Consider the following 16,328-nt stretch of genomic DNA (forward strand, 5'->3'; position numbering starts at 1 on the left):
TTCTTCATCCCATCCCTGTGGCACCTAATTTTGTTCTTGTTGATCTTTCAAAAAAAAAAAGAAAAAAAGAAAAAAGAAAAAAGAAAAACGATCACCTATGACCTATCTATCATGACCGCAGCAGCTCTTTTCAGACTGCTGGCATCATTTCTGGGTTACATAATTTAGAAGCATAAATATTATGGACAAGATGCAGCAACTAAAAACACAAATTTAAGCAAGAAGTGATCGTTTCTTAGATTGGTTATGATAAACAGGTTTAAGTTGTTTTAACAGGAGTGAGAATACCAATCAACACTTGGCCTATTCTATTCTCAGAAATTAAACATTTAATAAATTGGCAAAAAGAGAAGAAAATTTCCGGAACTTGAATGTTTAAATTACTGATGCCGGTTTAAATATCGTACAAAAAGAGGGGAAAAACAGAGAAAATAAGAGACCGCCTTGATACCCATAAAAAAAAAAAAAAAAATTAATAATAACAAGGAAAACAACAAAAGTTGCCCTTGTTTTCTCCGATATACCCCTCTCTATACAAGAAATCAAAAGTGGAAACAAAATTCCTGTGCGCTGTTCAAACGACCCCATAAAAAATAAAAAAAAAGTTACACTAACCTTAAAAAACATAACAGAAAAAGGATTAATGCAACCTCAGTCACCTCGTTTTCTTGTGGCCGATAAAACGCACGGTTTTCCGCCGTTACCGTCAGTCTCTACCCACTCCATCGTTAAACCATTTTTAGATTTAATTTAGCTCTCAACCATGACATCATCGCCTTCCCCTCCACCAACACCACCGGCGTCATCCCCGCCTTCACCATCCTCATCCACCCACCTCTCAACAGGGGCGCACTCCTCTTTATGTCTGAGCTTCCAGTCAAGTGCTTGACAAGCGCGTGAGCAATAGTTAACGGCTCCACAAACAGAACACCGTCTAAACTCGTGTTTTCTTGTCTCGGGCCGCCCACAACCTGTATGAGAACACAAACGGAGTCCCGAACCAGCAGACCCGCCCCGAATAGCAAACCATTCCGTCATAAAACGACTGGCCGGATGAGCCTCAGGAGCTGGAACATTACACCCAAAGTCACTCAACAAAGGACAGCCGCTGGGTCCATTCTCACTAGGGTGACGATGGTTTGGGTGTGCGTGTGGGTTCCACGTGAGCCAAGCGCGCGTTGGCAGTCCAGAATCAGGATTAGACAAAACAGCCGCGAGTTCACGCGCGTTTGCTTGGACGAGAAAACGACGTCCCTCAGTTACGTTTTGACGGACACCATAACCGTCTTGCAGGCAGTGGCCTAGCTCCCGCAGGGCGTCGATGTGACCCAGAAAGGCAGCGCGTGCACACAACGCGACGCCGGCTCGGAGGTCTTTATCGCTTTTGGAACCACCGCTTCCATTGAATTGTATAACAGCAAGTGAATAAAGTGCAGGCGCGTGTGAGCTAATCGCCGCCTTTGCCATTAGAGAAGCGCCACTCCCCCGGTTTTGTAAACAGTAAAACCGAATCTGTACGCAATATAAAAATTCCAATTAATACTTTCTGATAATAAAACACTGATTTTTCTGTGTCTTGAGAGCGATGATATTTGTTGAGAAATTATTTGTATTTAATTTAATTAATAATTACCATGCCAAGAGTGTAACAAGCTTCAGCATTTCCGGCATCGGCACAGAGTTTGAGGAAACGGTGAGCAGAATCGGACCAATTGTTAGCTTTGATTGCAAATGATTTCGGAGAAGCTTTGGATAATACTAGTGAATGAAGGCCTAATCCATTTAATCTCCTGCACCTGCAGTTTCAATCAAAAGCTTGATTCAGAAAATAACGCTTCTCTATTCGCACCATCAAAATAACAAAAGTGTAACCGTTTCCGGTCAAATCTCAAGTGCACCGGCCAACAAAAAAGAAATAGCCAAAGAGGGAGCGAGAGAAGAAAAGGGACGCACGTAATTAAAACGCTAATGAAATCGGAGGGGCAAGAAGCAGAAGAGCTAAGCTTGCAGAGGATAGAAATGACAAGATCATCGGGTAAAGAATCAAACAAGTCAGTCTCTCCTTTTTTCCCCGTCGAGACTAATCGATTCCTTTTCCGGCAAACCATATATTCTCCGGCAGTAAAATCAGGTTTCCCCCTCTTATAAGTAGTTGACGATGTCCTCTTCTCCGCCGCAGTATTACAAGCGTTTACTGCTACTCCTCTTCTAGGATAAGAAATCCCTCTCCTTGTTCTCATTTCTCTCTATCTGGTTTTTATTTTGGTTTTCTTGTCTCTCTGGTTTTGAGAGAGAAAGGGGACAAAGTGTGGCCAAATGAGAGCTTATATAGAAAAAGAGAGGAAGGTAATCTAAAGCAAAGAGAGCAGCAGCAACGACGACAGCACCCGATTTGGTTCGAATAAATAATTTTCTTAATTAAACAGAGTGGGGTGGGGCTTGCTAATTACAACATTATCCCTCCGGTTATCGTGAACCAAGATCCACATGCTTGGATGGTTAATAATTTGGCGGTTAAAGTAAAAAAAACAGGTCGACTCTAATTAACTCAGCGCTTCCTATTTCCTTGATTTAAATCCAGTAAAATAGGGTCAACAGCATGGATCTGCAGTAAAAGGGTTTTACTCACTCAAATTTGCCTCCACTTCTTCCTTCCTTTGACTATTTATAATTTGTTGCTCTTTTTTTTTTTTTTTTCCTTTTCCTATATTACGAGCCACTATTTATGGCGACACTAGCTGACAGGACAGCAAATGGATAGGTAATGCCTTAAAAGCCCATTTGTTTTTACTTTTCAACGTTAATTAATTAATTAATTAATTCGGTCCCTATTTTGGAATATCCAATACTAGCTGACAGGCCGCGCTTCTGCGCCTTGTTTTATTTTTATGAAACAACCCTTTTTAAAAAAAATAAAAAATAAGGTTGTCTGCCTTTTAGAATTCGGACACCGCATAGATGGTTTGAAAAGTAGTATCAATGATTTTTGAACCTGAAAATCTATTATTTAGTTTTTTTAAAAAAAAATATTTAAATAAACTCATTTATAACAATAAATAACTAAAAATTAGGTTAAAAACAAAATTCAACTCCAATGGAGAAAATTCACCATTTTAGACAAGATAAAGATCAAATAACACTTTAATTGAACTTTTGAATAATTTAACACTAAAATCATGGTCAAAATTACTATAAAAAAAAGCACTTCTTCTCTCTTTGCAAGATTCTCTCTCATCTTTCCAGCTCAATTACTAAGAAAACATGAAAATAAACTTTTTGAATCACATACTATTTTTATTTTCAGTTTTATACTTTAGTATTTATTCAATTGAAAATTGGATTCCGTTAATTTTTTTATTTTTTTCTATAGGATTTTTTATTGATTTGAAAAATAACCTGAGTTATTTGGGGTCTTTTTATTTACCTTTATTTATTAAATTTAGCTTTTTAAAAAATAATTTTTTAATTAAATGAAATTAACTAATTAAATAGAAGTATAAAATAGTCATTTCATAATATTTTATTAGTTCATGTTTTTTTTAGTTTTATCCTTCAATATTTATTTAATTAGAGATTGAACTTCATTAATTTTTCTACATGCTTCGCGTTGGATTTTTTATCAATTTTAAAAATAATTCATATTATCACGAGTATTTTTATTTGTTATTTTTGTTGAATTTAGATTTTTTTTAAATTAAATTAACTGAATATGAACATAAAATGATCTTTTATAATATTTTATAAAACCTGATTGAAATTAAATACGGAGACTGGTCATGAAATTTCAATGCTAAATCATGAGCCACCAAAAAAAAATAAAAATGCTCAAGACTTGAATTTGTTTTTTCCACCTCCAAAAAGAATTTCAGGCGCAGCCCGTGACAATAGATTAAAAAAGTATTTATAAAACATAACCAGCACAGGAGTAGATCGACACTTTTGGTGGGGTCTTACGAAGACCTCATCTTTACCATTTTGGCATTTTCTAGTCGACTTGAGATCTCAATATCCTCGTTGCGATGGTAAAAGTGAATTGTCTGCCTACCTTTTTTATGACTGCAGGGTCCGGATGTTTAACTTTACCGTTTTAATTACAGATAATTACATGGAATATCCTGACATTTTTAATTATATTTTATATTCTAACTTTACATAGAATAATATTTTACATTTTTTAAAAAAAATTCAATAAACAATATCTAATTATTTAAAAATTCATTATAATATTTTTTTAATAACTAAAAAGCTTCTAAAATCCTTAAATAAAAAAATTATCATTCATAATTTATAATTACAATAACATCATCCACGATTTCCTGAAAATGGAGAGCTTGATCAAAATTTCAAATTACATGAGGAAAAAAAAAAGCAACACAGAGACAGACCCACAAATACCTTAATTCAACTTTATTTTATCTCATAGATTAAATTCAAAAGCAATAGTTTTATTGTTTTGAGAGTAGAAGAAATGACAAAAATAGAGATGAAACAAGTTTTTATCAGTGTATCATTACTAAAAAAATATTAAATTAAAAAATATTTACAGTTATAAATTTTCAAGAAGATAAATACGCCTCAAAGAAAGGATATTTAGATGTATAAAAGTTATATGAAACATTAATATAGATGTGAGAAATATTTATATCTCATCAAATACCATTAATGTAAAATTACACTTTAAATCATCATCTTTACAAAATAACAAAATTCATGAGTTATAAATACACTATAAAACCTTCAAAACAAATATTTACAATCTTTATTTTCTATTACATATATGTTTTTATAGCATCTCTTTAAAATATTCTTATATTTTTTCTCTTAAAAAAAATACTTATTAAAGCATAAAAAAATTCTTATCTTCATCAAAATAATTTTTTTACAGGTACTAGTTGCAAGCTACCTTGTCTATAGAGCACCAAATACAAGTTATTAACCACCTTAGTTATTAACCGATTATCCCATCTGAGAATCATATTCCTAAATTACTTGGATTTTTAGGACTTCGTCAAATAGAAAAATAATTCCCCACATACTAACAATATGATCTAATCCCAGACTCTTATAGTGGATCAGATTTACCATCCAAAATGAGATACTTGTAGTGACCGCATTAAAATGGTGTATATGCAAATAATACATAATCATAAGAAGAATTTGATTTGAAAATTTGATTCATATAGATACAACAATGCATTTATTTCAAGCTTGCTATGTTGAAAAAACCCAAATTGATTTTCATTGATTATAAAATCTTAACTGAGAAGGGAAGCAATAGAAGGAAATGGAAGACCTTGAAAAATAAAATTGACATGATATTTGTTATTTATGTTATACTATAAATGAAAACAATTTAAATTTTTTATTATTTTTAAAACTTTTACTTGATACAAAATACAAAATATAATTTCTTGAATTAAAATGAAAAAGTGAAATAATGAGCAAACCTCACCTTATTTTTTTTTAATTATAATTATTTGATTAAGTTTTCAACAGTAAATATAAGTTTTCCATTTTCTTTCAAGAAGCAGTACACGCATTGTTTTTCTAATCACTTGCGAGTTGAAAATAATAAATTCATGTCAAGATTTTATGATATTAAGAATTTAAAATCTGCCATAACTTATTTTTTTAGTTTAATAGGTTATGATTGTATTTGATATTGTGATAATGGTTGTTTTTTTAAAGTATTTTTTATTTAAAAAAACATGAAAATAATATTTTTTTTTATTTTAAAATTTTATTTTTGATACCAGCAAGTTAAAAAATAAAAAATATATAAAAAATCAATTTTATTTAAAAATATAAATTATTATTCTAAAATTGATACTATAATACTTTGAATGCTGGAAAAAAAATCATTCGACAATTTAATTAAAAATTTGTTACTTATTATTATTTACTAGTAAGATTCCACCCCTTGCAGAGATCAACCCAAAGTTGCACCGATGCCATGAAGTATCGATCCTCTGGCAACTGAGAATTCAAGCCAGTGGAGTGGTTGTTTTTTTCTAGATTAAATGATTTAAAATTAATCTAATATTTCGTTCAAATTGAGATAGGCTAGTAATTTAAATTATTATTTTTTACTACCACAGCTTACTTTTTAATAAATTATAGATCTTTTAACCCATTTTTTTAACACTAATTGTATATGAAAATCATATGATAATCTTAAAAAATGACGTGTTTCACTTTCATTAGTTGACATTTTTATACATGTATTATGTTTTAAATTTAAGTCAATAAGACATGTTTAACTTTTTAAAATTTCCAAGTGACCTTAAAGTGTAGTTAATATTGAAAAACAAGTTTAAATGATTTATTATTTACCAAAAAAATATAATTCAAAATATTAAAATGAAAATCCTTAAAAGTTAAAAACCTATCTTAATTCCACCAAAAAATTAGATTGGTTCGGAATCATTTAGACTTATTTCTTACTTTAAATAGCTCGACCAAATCATTTATAGACGTGTTTAATGAATTAAATTATTATCACGTTCTATTTTACAAGAATTAGAGGAGCGTGTCTGTCCATCTGATAGTTTAATAAAAGAGTGATTGTGATATATAGTACATCAAAATAATTAAAAAATATAAAAATATAATTTTAAATAAAAATAAAAATTAAATCAATACATCAAAATAATTAATAATAATTTTATTGTGATATATATACAAAAAATTAATATACTTTTAATCAAAAAAATATTTTTAAAAAAATCTCGACTTTCAAATACATCTAAAGCACGTAAAAAAGTCGGATTGGTGTTACGCTGCCGTAAAATTAACAGTTTCAGTCACATAAAAAATACTGACGTGGGAGATAAGCAGTACCGTAATCCCAGCTTTTCTGTTTTCTTCGATATTTTATTACAGAGAAACAAAAGCATTCGACGATGTTTCCTTCGAAATCTTACTCAAGCTACGCTCCTGTGTACTCGAAACCTGTCGTCCACGATAAAAATAATAAAATCTTAAAACATCTTCAGCGAGAATTTGAAATGGGGTTTTAGATTCTCTCTCTCAATTCTATGCTTCTCCTCCCATCATCTGTTTGTGCTTGCAATCCTAGAAAAATCTCTCTCTCTAATTGTGAATTCAGGGATTTTTGTTTTCAATTCAATATTTTTTTTAGCTAATGCTAAGAGAATTGTTAACAAAATAATTATAAATTCGAATCTCATTATATTTTATTTAACAGAATTAATAATATAAAGTAATATAAACTTGTTGATAAAATCATTACGAGTTGAAATCTCACCGCATTTTATTTAATAAAAATAAATTATAAAGTAGTAAAGGATATTCACTTAAAAATATATATTAAAAAATAATATAAATTATATTTTTACAAACTTAAATTTTTGAGTCAATAAAGTTTTATATATATATATTTAACCCAAAAGTTTTAAAAAAATATATACCTAGTAAAAATCCATAAGTTAAATATTTTTTTTCTTTAGTGGGTATCCAATTGTTTTCATATTAAATTATTTATTTTCTTAAATGTCAATGCCGTCCAACTATAAAAACATGATACCAATAGTTTGGTATTAGGGATGCCTGCTACCATGAAAATAAATGGCCCAACGCCAAGGTGTCTCCACCTCAAATGACTTTTCTTTGAGTTATTTTCCGAGAGCTATTTTAAAGTCACGGTTGGTTGTGAGAGCATCTCCAATTATAAAAGTTATTTACAATAATTAAATTGTTGATATTGTTTTTTTAATAATGTAAATATAGTTTTTTAATGTACACTTCAATGAAAAAAATCATTCTAATAATTTATTTGCTCTTTAATATATTTAATATTAATATTCTTAATTTTTTGGAAAAATATTGAGAAAAGTTGTGGAGATGAAAGAGTGAATCTTCGAATAATTTATTTTAATATTTTTAACTTTTCTTTTGACAGACATATAAAAAAACTATTTTAACTTTTTATTTGACTATCCTTTTTAGAGCTGTAAAATAAAAAATGAAAAAAAAAAACTATATTTTTTTTTACTTTTATTTCTCTATTTGGTCATTTCATTAGACGCTGAATGCTAGATTGCTAGCTATTTCTTTACTTGATTGAAAAAATTAAAGGCCACCTGCAAATTCAATAGTTGCCCCTCACAGCACCACAAAACAATGACTGACGCGTGGATACTCTTCCACGTGGCGACTCTTCAGCAAGACACGAGGATTGCTGAGAGAAACTGGAGGTGACTTTGATGAAGGGTGAAGGTATTCATAGTCTCATAGATGATGAATTTGAATGGGCGGGTGAGTGAGGGAGGATGGGCAAAGCCACAGCTTGTGAAGTGAAAGGATAAGTTGAGAATGACGTGGATCTCAAGGAGTGATGTCGACCACTCATGTCAAGCAACTAGGGACCCACCTGTCTGCCCTCTCCCTCTCTCCGAACAGCTCCTTCTCGAAGTGGAGGAGAAGCAAATTTGCAGGGCTTTTTATGGCTTATGTAAACGTAGACGGGACCCGCTTTTTCACTACGAAAGGAGGAGGGACTGGGCTGGGGGGACCGTGTGTTGGTGCCACTCTGCCTAAAGCTACAGACACTATTGGCTGGCCCCCGCAATCAACGTAGCCGATTTCTGGGTTGTAAAAATTAAAAAAATGTTTTACCAAAATCACATCGATTACTTGTGAAAGTGGTAAAGCCTGAGCGTGCTTTCTTGATGGCCAATTACAGAAGACTGAATGGATTGTTTTTATTTTCTGTATTTCGTGTTAGAAAAATTCCTCGTCGTCGAATGACGAGGTACTTCTTCCTGTTTCCTCGACGAGGTGTCTGAATAAACATGTCCTCGATGCGAATTTGATTGCCTCGCTGATTAATTACAAGATGTCTTCAGTAGCAAGAGAGAAAAGGTTGGGAGCTAGATAAGCTCGTGAAAGGCTCCTCTACTGGCCAACGGTCATCTCCCCCCTTCAACAAGATTTGCTAACGTGCAAATTATTCAAAATAATAATTTCGGAAAGCAAAAGAAACGCCCTATCATTCAAAATTGTCCATGTGGTAGAAAAACTCCTTTTGGCTTCGTGAGAGTTTTAGCATTGCCTTTGACTATATATATAGAAGGAGGAGCTTACCTCCATTTCTTAAATCTCATTCCATTGTTTCAGAATTTGAATCCAAAACCTTCAAATTCAAACCCAGGATTTTAATTGCTGGGTTGATCCGTTGAATACCTGTATTAGAAAAATAATAAGAAAAGGATATGATTCCTCTTCCTCCTCTTGCTCTTCTTCTGTGATTAAGATGCCCATTGTTCAAATCGCCAATGAAACTCGCGTCATTTTTGGCAGGCAATATAAAACATGACATGGCATCGATTAATGCATTTCAACTATTGACCTGTGCCGATGATTTTTTTTATGAGGTTGACAATATTTTATTTTTTTGCTGGTAAACATGACTTTATAGATTTTGGTGCCTTTTCTTCTATTTGGATGTTCTATCATTGAGTGCTTTCTAGTGGCACCAAGGATATATACTACTGTTCTGGTGTGGGTGTTTTTTTTTTTTGATATATATTTTTTTAAAATAGAACAATTAATTAAAAATAGTAAATGAATAGCATAGTAAAAAATAATAATCAGTAAAATAACCCTGTTTTACATAACACAATTGCAAAACATGACATTTATAGTCTATGCTATTCAAATTAACGAATTTCTTTGAAGAATATTACTGTTAAAGAATAATATAAATCATATTCTGGGATCTTATTTAAAAGGTTAAGCTATTGGGTTGAGAATCAGATGGTTCTTTAACATGATATCAGAGCTTTAATGACCAAACGGTCACGAATTCAAATCTCACTATCCCTATTTATTTGATAAAAATTAAGTATAAGATAAAGTGAGCATGTGCAAGTTTCAAACCCAAAAAGCTTTCACTTGAGGCAAGACCTTATCTAAAAATTTAAACTATTAAATTATCTAAAAATTTAAATTATTAAGTTAAGATAATTCTTTCCCATATGTTTCATACATAATGTTTCAATTTCCAACCAATGAATCAGATCACATTCACACGAGAGATAGAGAGAGGGTAGTGTGTTCTTTAACTTAAAAGGAGGGGAGTTGAGAGCTTCTCTTTAACTAACTTGTGAATATATATATATATATATATATAGAACTAGTCAAAGACGTACTTCAACTATCCTCCTATTTTTTTCTTCAATCTGTCTATAAAGAAGATATCTCTCTGGATTATGTTTTTATATTTTGTCTCTTGATGCGATGGATTTTTGACATGGTTAGATGTATGCCATCTAAATTATTCTCCTCCACATTTTCCCTAGAGTACTCTCTCAGCACACTCCCACGAGAACTAGTTTCCTCTCTTTGCTTTTTATTTTTTTATTTCGAATTTTGAAATTTGTGTTGAAAAGAATTAATGTTATTTAATATATCATATTGTTGTGAAAATAAATATATAAAAAAAATATTCTTGATTGAGGTATAAACTAATTAATTTAAAAATAATTCAAAAAAAAACAATTACAATTAATATAAAACCTAATAATACTACAGTGTATGACGCTTTTAAATATATATAAAATATATTTTTTATTTTTTATATTATCATACTAAAACTATAAAAAAATATTAATTTGATATTTTTTAAATAAAAAACAATTTAAGTGTGGGGAATAATATATTTTGTACCGAAAACTTGCCGTGTCGCTATTGAGCCTGCAGGAAGCTTTAGCTATTTTCCCGTACATTAAGGGTAGGATCCAAAGTTAATTTTTAATATATATAAAATAAAAAAATCACCAGTTTTATAAATGTATTTTTTTATATCATAAATTTGTTTAAATATAAAAATATGATGCATATACTTAATATAATAAATTCAAAACTATAAAAACTGATAAATCACAAAAAAAGTAATGAACAATAATTAAATATTAAAATTAAAAATTTATCTATATAGTAAAAAGTAAAAGATTAATACATATGCAAGTGTTTTACGCGTATAGGATACAAAAAAATATGGATAATTATAATAAAGTTTTAGGACCAAAATATAAAAATCTAAAACTATAATGACTAAAAACATAGAAATAAAAAACTTTAAGGATGAAATTGAAAATTTGCAAGAACTTTAAAAAACTATATCGAAAATTTCTCAACATGCACAACATGAACAAACTGAAGTTTTACAACTAAAATATTAACTCATGATATTAATTACAAGGATAAAAATAATTTGTTTTTAAAAAATCAGGGACTAAATTGAATGTTTTTTTAAAAAATCATGGACCAGATTGAAAACAAAGTTCAAGATCCAATCATAAACAACTAATTAAATTACAGGAATAAAAAAAACTTTGTGGATGAAATTAATTTTTTGCAAAGCTTCAAGGACTCAATTGATTGTTTTCTCAAGCTATTTTAGTTTATAGTATAGTACTATAATAAGGCACGGAAACTCCTAGCTAATAGAGGAACAATTAATATAGCACTTGAGGGCCTAGCTGCTGTGGTCAATCGTGTGACTTGTTCCATCCCTGTCCCGGGTTCGACCCTCTATGTGCACGCCTGTCACCACTGCGGTGCCTAACCTGCCCCTGAGCTTGCAGAATGTTCAGTGGGCCGTGGGGAATAGTCGTGGTGCGCGCAAGCTGGCCCGGACACCCTACGTAAATCAAAAAAAAAATAAAAAAAAATAACAATTTCCGGTATACACAACAAAGGAGCACCGAGGAATATAATTTCCATATAATCAAAGGAGGGAGGGAGTATAGATACGAAATCATGATTGGAAATATATACACAACAAAGGGAGCATCGAGGAATATGATTTCCATATTAATTACCAAAGGATCAAGGGGAAATCATGATAGAAATATCAATATCTTATGATTTCTTTTTTTACTCTATTCGGAAGCCTCGACGAATCTAGAACTGGAACTAAACAACGTGGATAATCCTCTTCTCACCTTCTATTGAACTCAAGAAAATGCATCAATTAACACTCCAATCTTGCTTCACTAGCTAAAAAAACAATATATAATGATGCACAATGAATAGCCTAAAAGTGTTTTTTTATTGAAAATTAATTAAAATAATATTTTAAAAATTCTTTGATATAATCACAATATTGAAATCATCTAAAGACACTTAGAAACATCAATTTAATATTTTTTTAAATAAAATGTAATTTCAAAAGCATTTTAAAAAACAAAATGTAACGGTAAAATTAAACAAATACTCACTCAACCGCTCGTGAGTAAATCTTGTTGCTAGAATGAGGATTATATTACATAAATTGCAGGAGACAGTTTCAAAATCAAACATATTCGTGACATACGGACAAGTTAAAGGACAACAACTAACAAAATTGTCCATGTTTATTCTCAGTACCGGATTATTGCTTCTAGAGAAGTGCTATAATTTGAGAGCCCAGTCTCAATTATTTCACGCACTAGCAGTCGGTCTCTTTCCCTTAACTTGCTTGTTAATCCTAATTTAGTATTCTAGCTATATTAAAATTAAAATTAAAAACTAAAACACATGGCATAAACCCAGTTCACCAAGACTCAAACAACCGTGACTTGGAACAGTTTCCCAAACGCACAACCTGCCGACGTGTCCTGGAGCTTTTGTTGGCTGGTAGAAACTAGATGCTTCCATATAACTTCGTTGACGTTGACATGATCAATTTCGCAAGCTGGCTAGGGTTTTGTAGCCTGAGATATTTTTTAGTTTTAATCTGGATCGGTCTTTCAAACAAACGACACGTGGTGGGATACCAATAACATAGACATATCCTCATCCGGCTAAGATAACAGGAGGCCTGGGCTAGATACTCTGGATTTGGAAGCAAAGGTGAAGAGAGCTAGCCCTGTCAAGTAGCGGCGAGCTAGCTAGGATAATATGGAGAGAGGATGTGGATCTCTTTTTGTACAGCTCGGAAAAGGCTAATCCTCTTTTATTTGGATTTAACGTCACTTGGCACTTGGCGGTCCACACTTTCTTGCGAGCTGTGGCTAGTGTGTTTTTTTTTAGATATATCACACGTTAAGTAGGTACATATGCTTGCATGCAAAAGGCAAAGGAAGGAAGAGCCCACCACATCGGGTACACGTGATAGCTGTCTATAAAATAAAATGGCGTTAGAACACGGTAAAGAAGAGGGAGAAGCAGAAACCAAACACACTCTCAACGCACGCTATTATTTTTGGCCTTGCTCACCTATTATTAATTAATGCCTTGATGGTTTAATTAATTAATTTTCACTCTTGCATGGTTGTTGGAGTACATTTCAATTATTCACTCACGTGGCACATATATCCCTACCACTTTACAGATGATTTGATAGTGGCAGGTTTTAAAAATTATTTAAAATATTATAGTGTTTGTTTTTAATTTTTTTATTTAGAAATATATTGAAGTTATATTTTTTAAAAAATAATTTTTGGAATTAATATATTTAAAAATACTAAAAAATATTAATTTAAAAAAAATTAAATTTTTTTAAACATTTTTAAAATACAAAAACAAATATAATTAAATTTTTTTTTAGTAGTGTTTCTCGATAATCTAGATATATATTTATCTTGAAAATGATACGATGGACTCAAATCTTATGACTTGGAGGAGAAAAGAGGGGAAAAGACAAAAACTAATTAAAAGAGGCTTACAAAACTTGGTTTTATTTAATGAAAGCAATACTATTTGGATACATATGAGTTTCCAATGCCAATTAAATTAATTAGTTGAAGAAACCATAGTTTTGACAAATCAAACTGATCTGTCGAATTTTATAAAAACGTTTTTATGAAATTAAGTAGATTGAGGTTTGAAGAATTTTCTTAATTAGGGAAACTAATTAAAATTATTTTTCTATTGAGCCTAAATTAATACTTTACACAATTATTTTCACCTAGGTATGTCAAAAAAAAAAATTAAAACACAGAAAAAAAATTAAATTAATTTTTATTTTTTAAAACATTTACTGTAAAAATACTTTTTAACCGCAAATACATAACCACCGCCTCAAATAATACAGAATCTGTTGAAGCCCTCCTTCCGTGTCTGCTACAAAAAGGGGATCCCATTTTTTTGTTGCTACGTTTATAGACAGGTTATTTGTCGTTCCCTATGCGTGGTGCGCGGCTCTTTTCTTCACTCGGCACGTGGCTGAATATGGGGCTCTTGCTGCCCTCTGTGTTGGCACACACCCCCTTTTGACACGAAAGACAAAACGGGAACCCAGACGTTTGGCAGAGTGAGAATGACATGGTTTAAGTAAAGCAAGGGTCAACTAAATTGACAGCACGGTAATAAGCTCGCTAGTCAGCGGAAACCCTTCACCGCCTGTTTTGTTGCTTTTCCTCCGCTTCCTGGGGCTCCGCCTCCTTGGCTGCTGTGATTTTTTCTCCAATTCTTACTCATGCACGCTGGAGTCCTCCTCCATTCATGAATCGTGAGTGACAACTAGTCCCTATAAAACTCCGTTCTTTTGATGAGTTGTAATACACATGAATATAAACAGGTAAATCGTAGGCATGATTAATTATGATTTGACACGTAAAACACAATCAACAATCCATTTGATTCTCTCACTATTTCTTCTAAATGTAAGTGGTGTTTTTTTTAGTTTATTAGTTTAACGTAGGTGTTCGGGTCAGGTTATGTGTACTTTAACTAATTCCATGAGCCATGGAGTTAACGACTATGTAAGCCTCCAATGACCATCATATGAGCAACCATAAAGCTCGAACCTCAGACCACAGAGGGAGCAAATTTCTTGGTCCCAAACTCTTACCACTAAATCACCACTTAGATGATTATAAATGATGTTTTTTAATTAGACGAAAGGGGTGTTTTGATAATGTGTTTCAACAACTTTTTCAAGTGTTTTTTTTTTGTTGAAAAGCATAAAATTAATATATTTCAAAGTATTTTTTCAATGATTTTTGATTTACTATATAAAAAAAATATATATAAACATTATTTTAATATATTTTTAATTAAAAAATAATTTAAAAAAACAATTTATACTTCATTAGCGAACACACCTAGCCTGTTATCCACATAAAACTGCCCAATATCTTAGTAAGTATATTTCGAACTATAAAATAAGTGTATTTGATTTTGTACAAAAGTATATGTATTAATTGCATTAATATTGATACATTAAAAATAAATTTTTTAATATAAATTAGAGGTTCAAATTTAAAATATTTTAATACAGAAAAAACATTAATGTCAATTTAGGTTCAATTCTTTGAAAACAAGAATTTTAATTCAGTATATCGGCGGCTTCCTTTGCATAAATAGGAGAAACTAACCTCCAGTTGGGTATCTAAGGTGTAACGTGGATGCAGCTGTTCTTGAACGAAGCGCGGCTATGGGAGCAGGTTTTGCGATTATTAGGGACCATGATGGCGCTGTTAATTGCTGTGGAAGTTTGAAAACCAGAGGATTATTTAGACCAGCAATGGTTGAAGACTTGAAGCTGTTAATTGGAGTTTTAGAAGGTTGTAATTTTTTTTAAAATTAATTTTTCTGTGATTTTTGATTATTTTAATGTGATGATATTAAAATAAATTTTAAAAAATAAAAAATATTATTTTAATTTATTTTTAAAATTAAAATATCTTAAAAAACAAACTCAACCACAATTTAAAAAAATATCTTTAAATAAAAGCCTTTTTTGATACTATCTCCACTAGCCATTATTATTATTATTATTTTTTTCATTTGTCACCTGAGTTGTTCCTTTGAGAGTGAGTTTTAGGTGCGAATTCAACGGCAGTAGGTGTAGATTCATGTGTGTGTCATGCGACTCATGAAAAAAAGAATATTTTAACAAAAAACAAAGGTAGGGGGGAAATCAAATGATTTTTAAAACAAAATAGCACATCACGGAGGCATAATTATTTTTACAGGCAGGAAACGAGGTTGGAGAGGTTGCGTAGAATGATAACAAGCTCATCTCCTTACGTAAAATTATGTCCATATCACTCATTCCTTATTCCCATTTTGTTGGGATTTGAAGGAATCAAATTAAAAAACTTGTAAAGGGATCAATAACTTAACTGGATTAGAGAATCTGACTGAAATCTAAACAGAGAATTTCAGTAGACAATGCAGAGGATGTTGCTTAACGCATTTGCCATTGATGAGTCCCACTCCCACCTCCTCCTCTCGTTATTGATGCGAGGAATGGGACTGCATGCTTGCTCACGTGATGCCACGGTTGAGTAAGGAACAAGCCAGTTCTTGCTTTGCCTTTTGTTTTACTTGCGATGTGAAAATCTTTCTCAAGCTAGCCAAAAGATAACCTCATA

At 31.4% G+C, this 16,328-nt stretch overlaps 1 protein-coding gene across 1 annotated transcript; it reads right to left on the reverse strand.

The window, feature by feature from the left end:
• Nucleotides 1-357: 357 nt before the first annotated feature.
• On the reverse strand, nt 358-2,384 carry LOC133680829 (F-box protein At1g67340-like). Its single transcript, XM_062103834.1, has 3 exons — nt 1,954-2,384; nt 1,634-1,796; nt 358-1,512 (listed from the first exon to the last, which is right to left on the reverse strand). The coding sequence occupies exons 1-3, from the start codon at nt 2,238-2,240 to the stop codon at nt 751-753; spliced, it is 1,212 nt and encodes a 403-aa protein (XP_061959818.1). The 5' UTR covers nt 2,241-2,384; the 3' UTR covers nt 358-750.
• Between the last annotated feature and the right edge of the window lie 13,944 nt (nt 2,385-16,328).

The sequence above is a fragment of the Populus nigra genome, chromosome 1 (assembly GCF_951802175.1).
Source record: "Populus nigra chromosome 1, ddPopNigr1.1, whole genome shotgun sequence".
Taxonomy (NCBI): domain Eukaryota; kingdom Viridiplantae; phylum Streptophyta; class Magnoliopsida; order Malpighiales; family Salicaceae; genus Populus; species Populus nigra.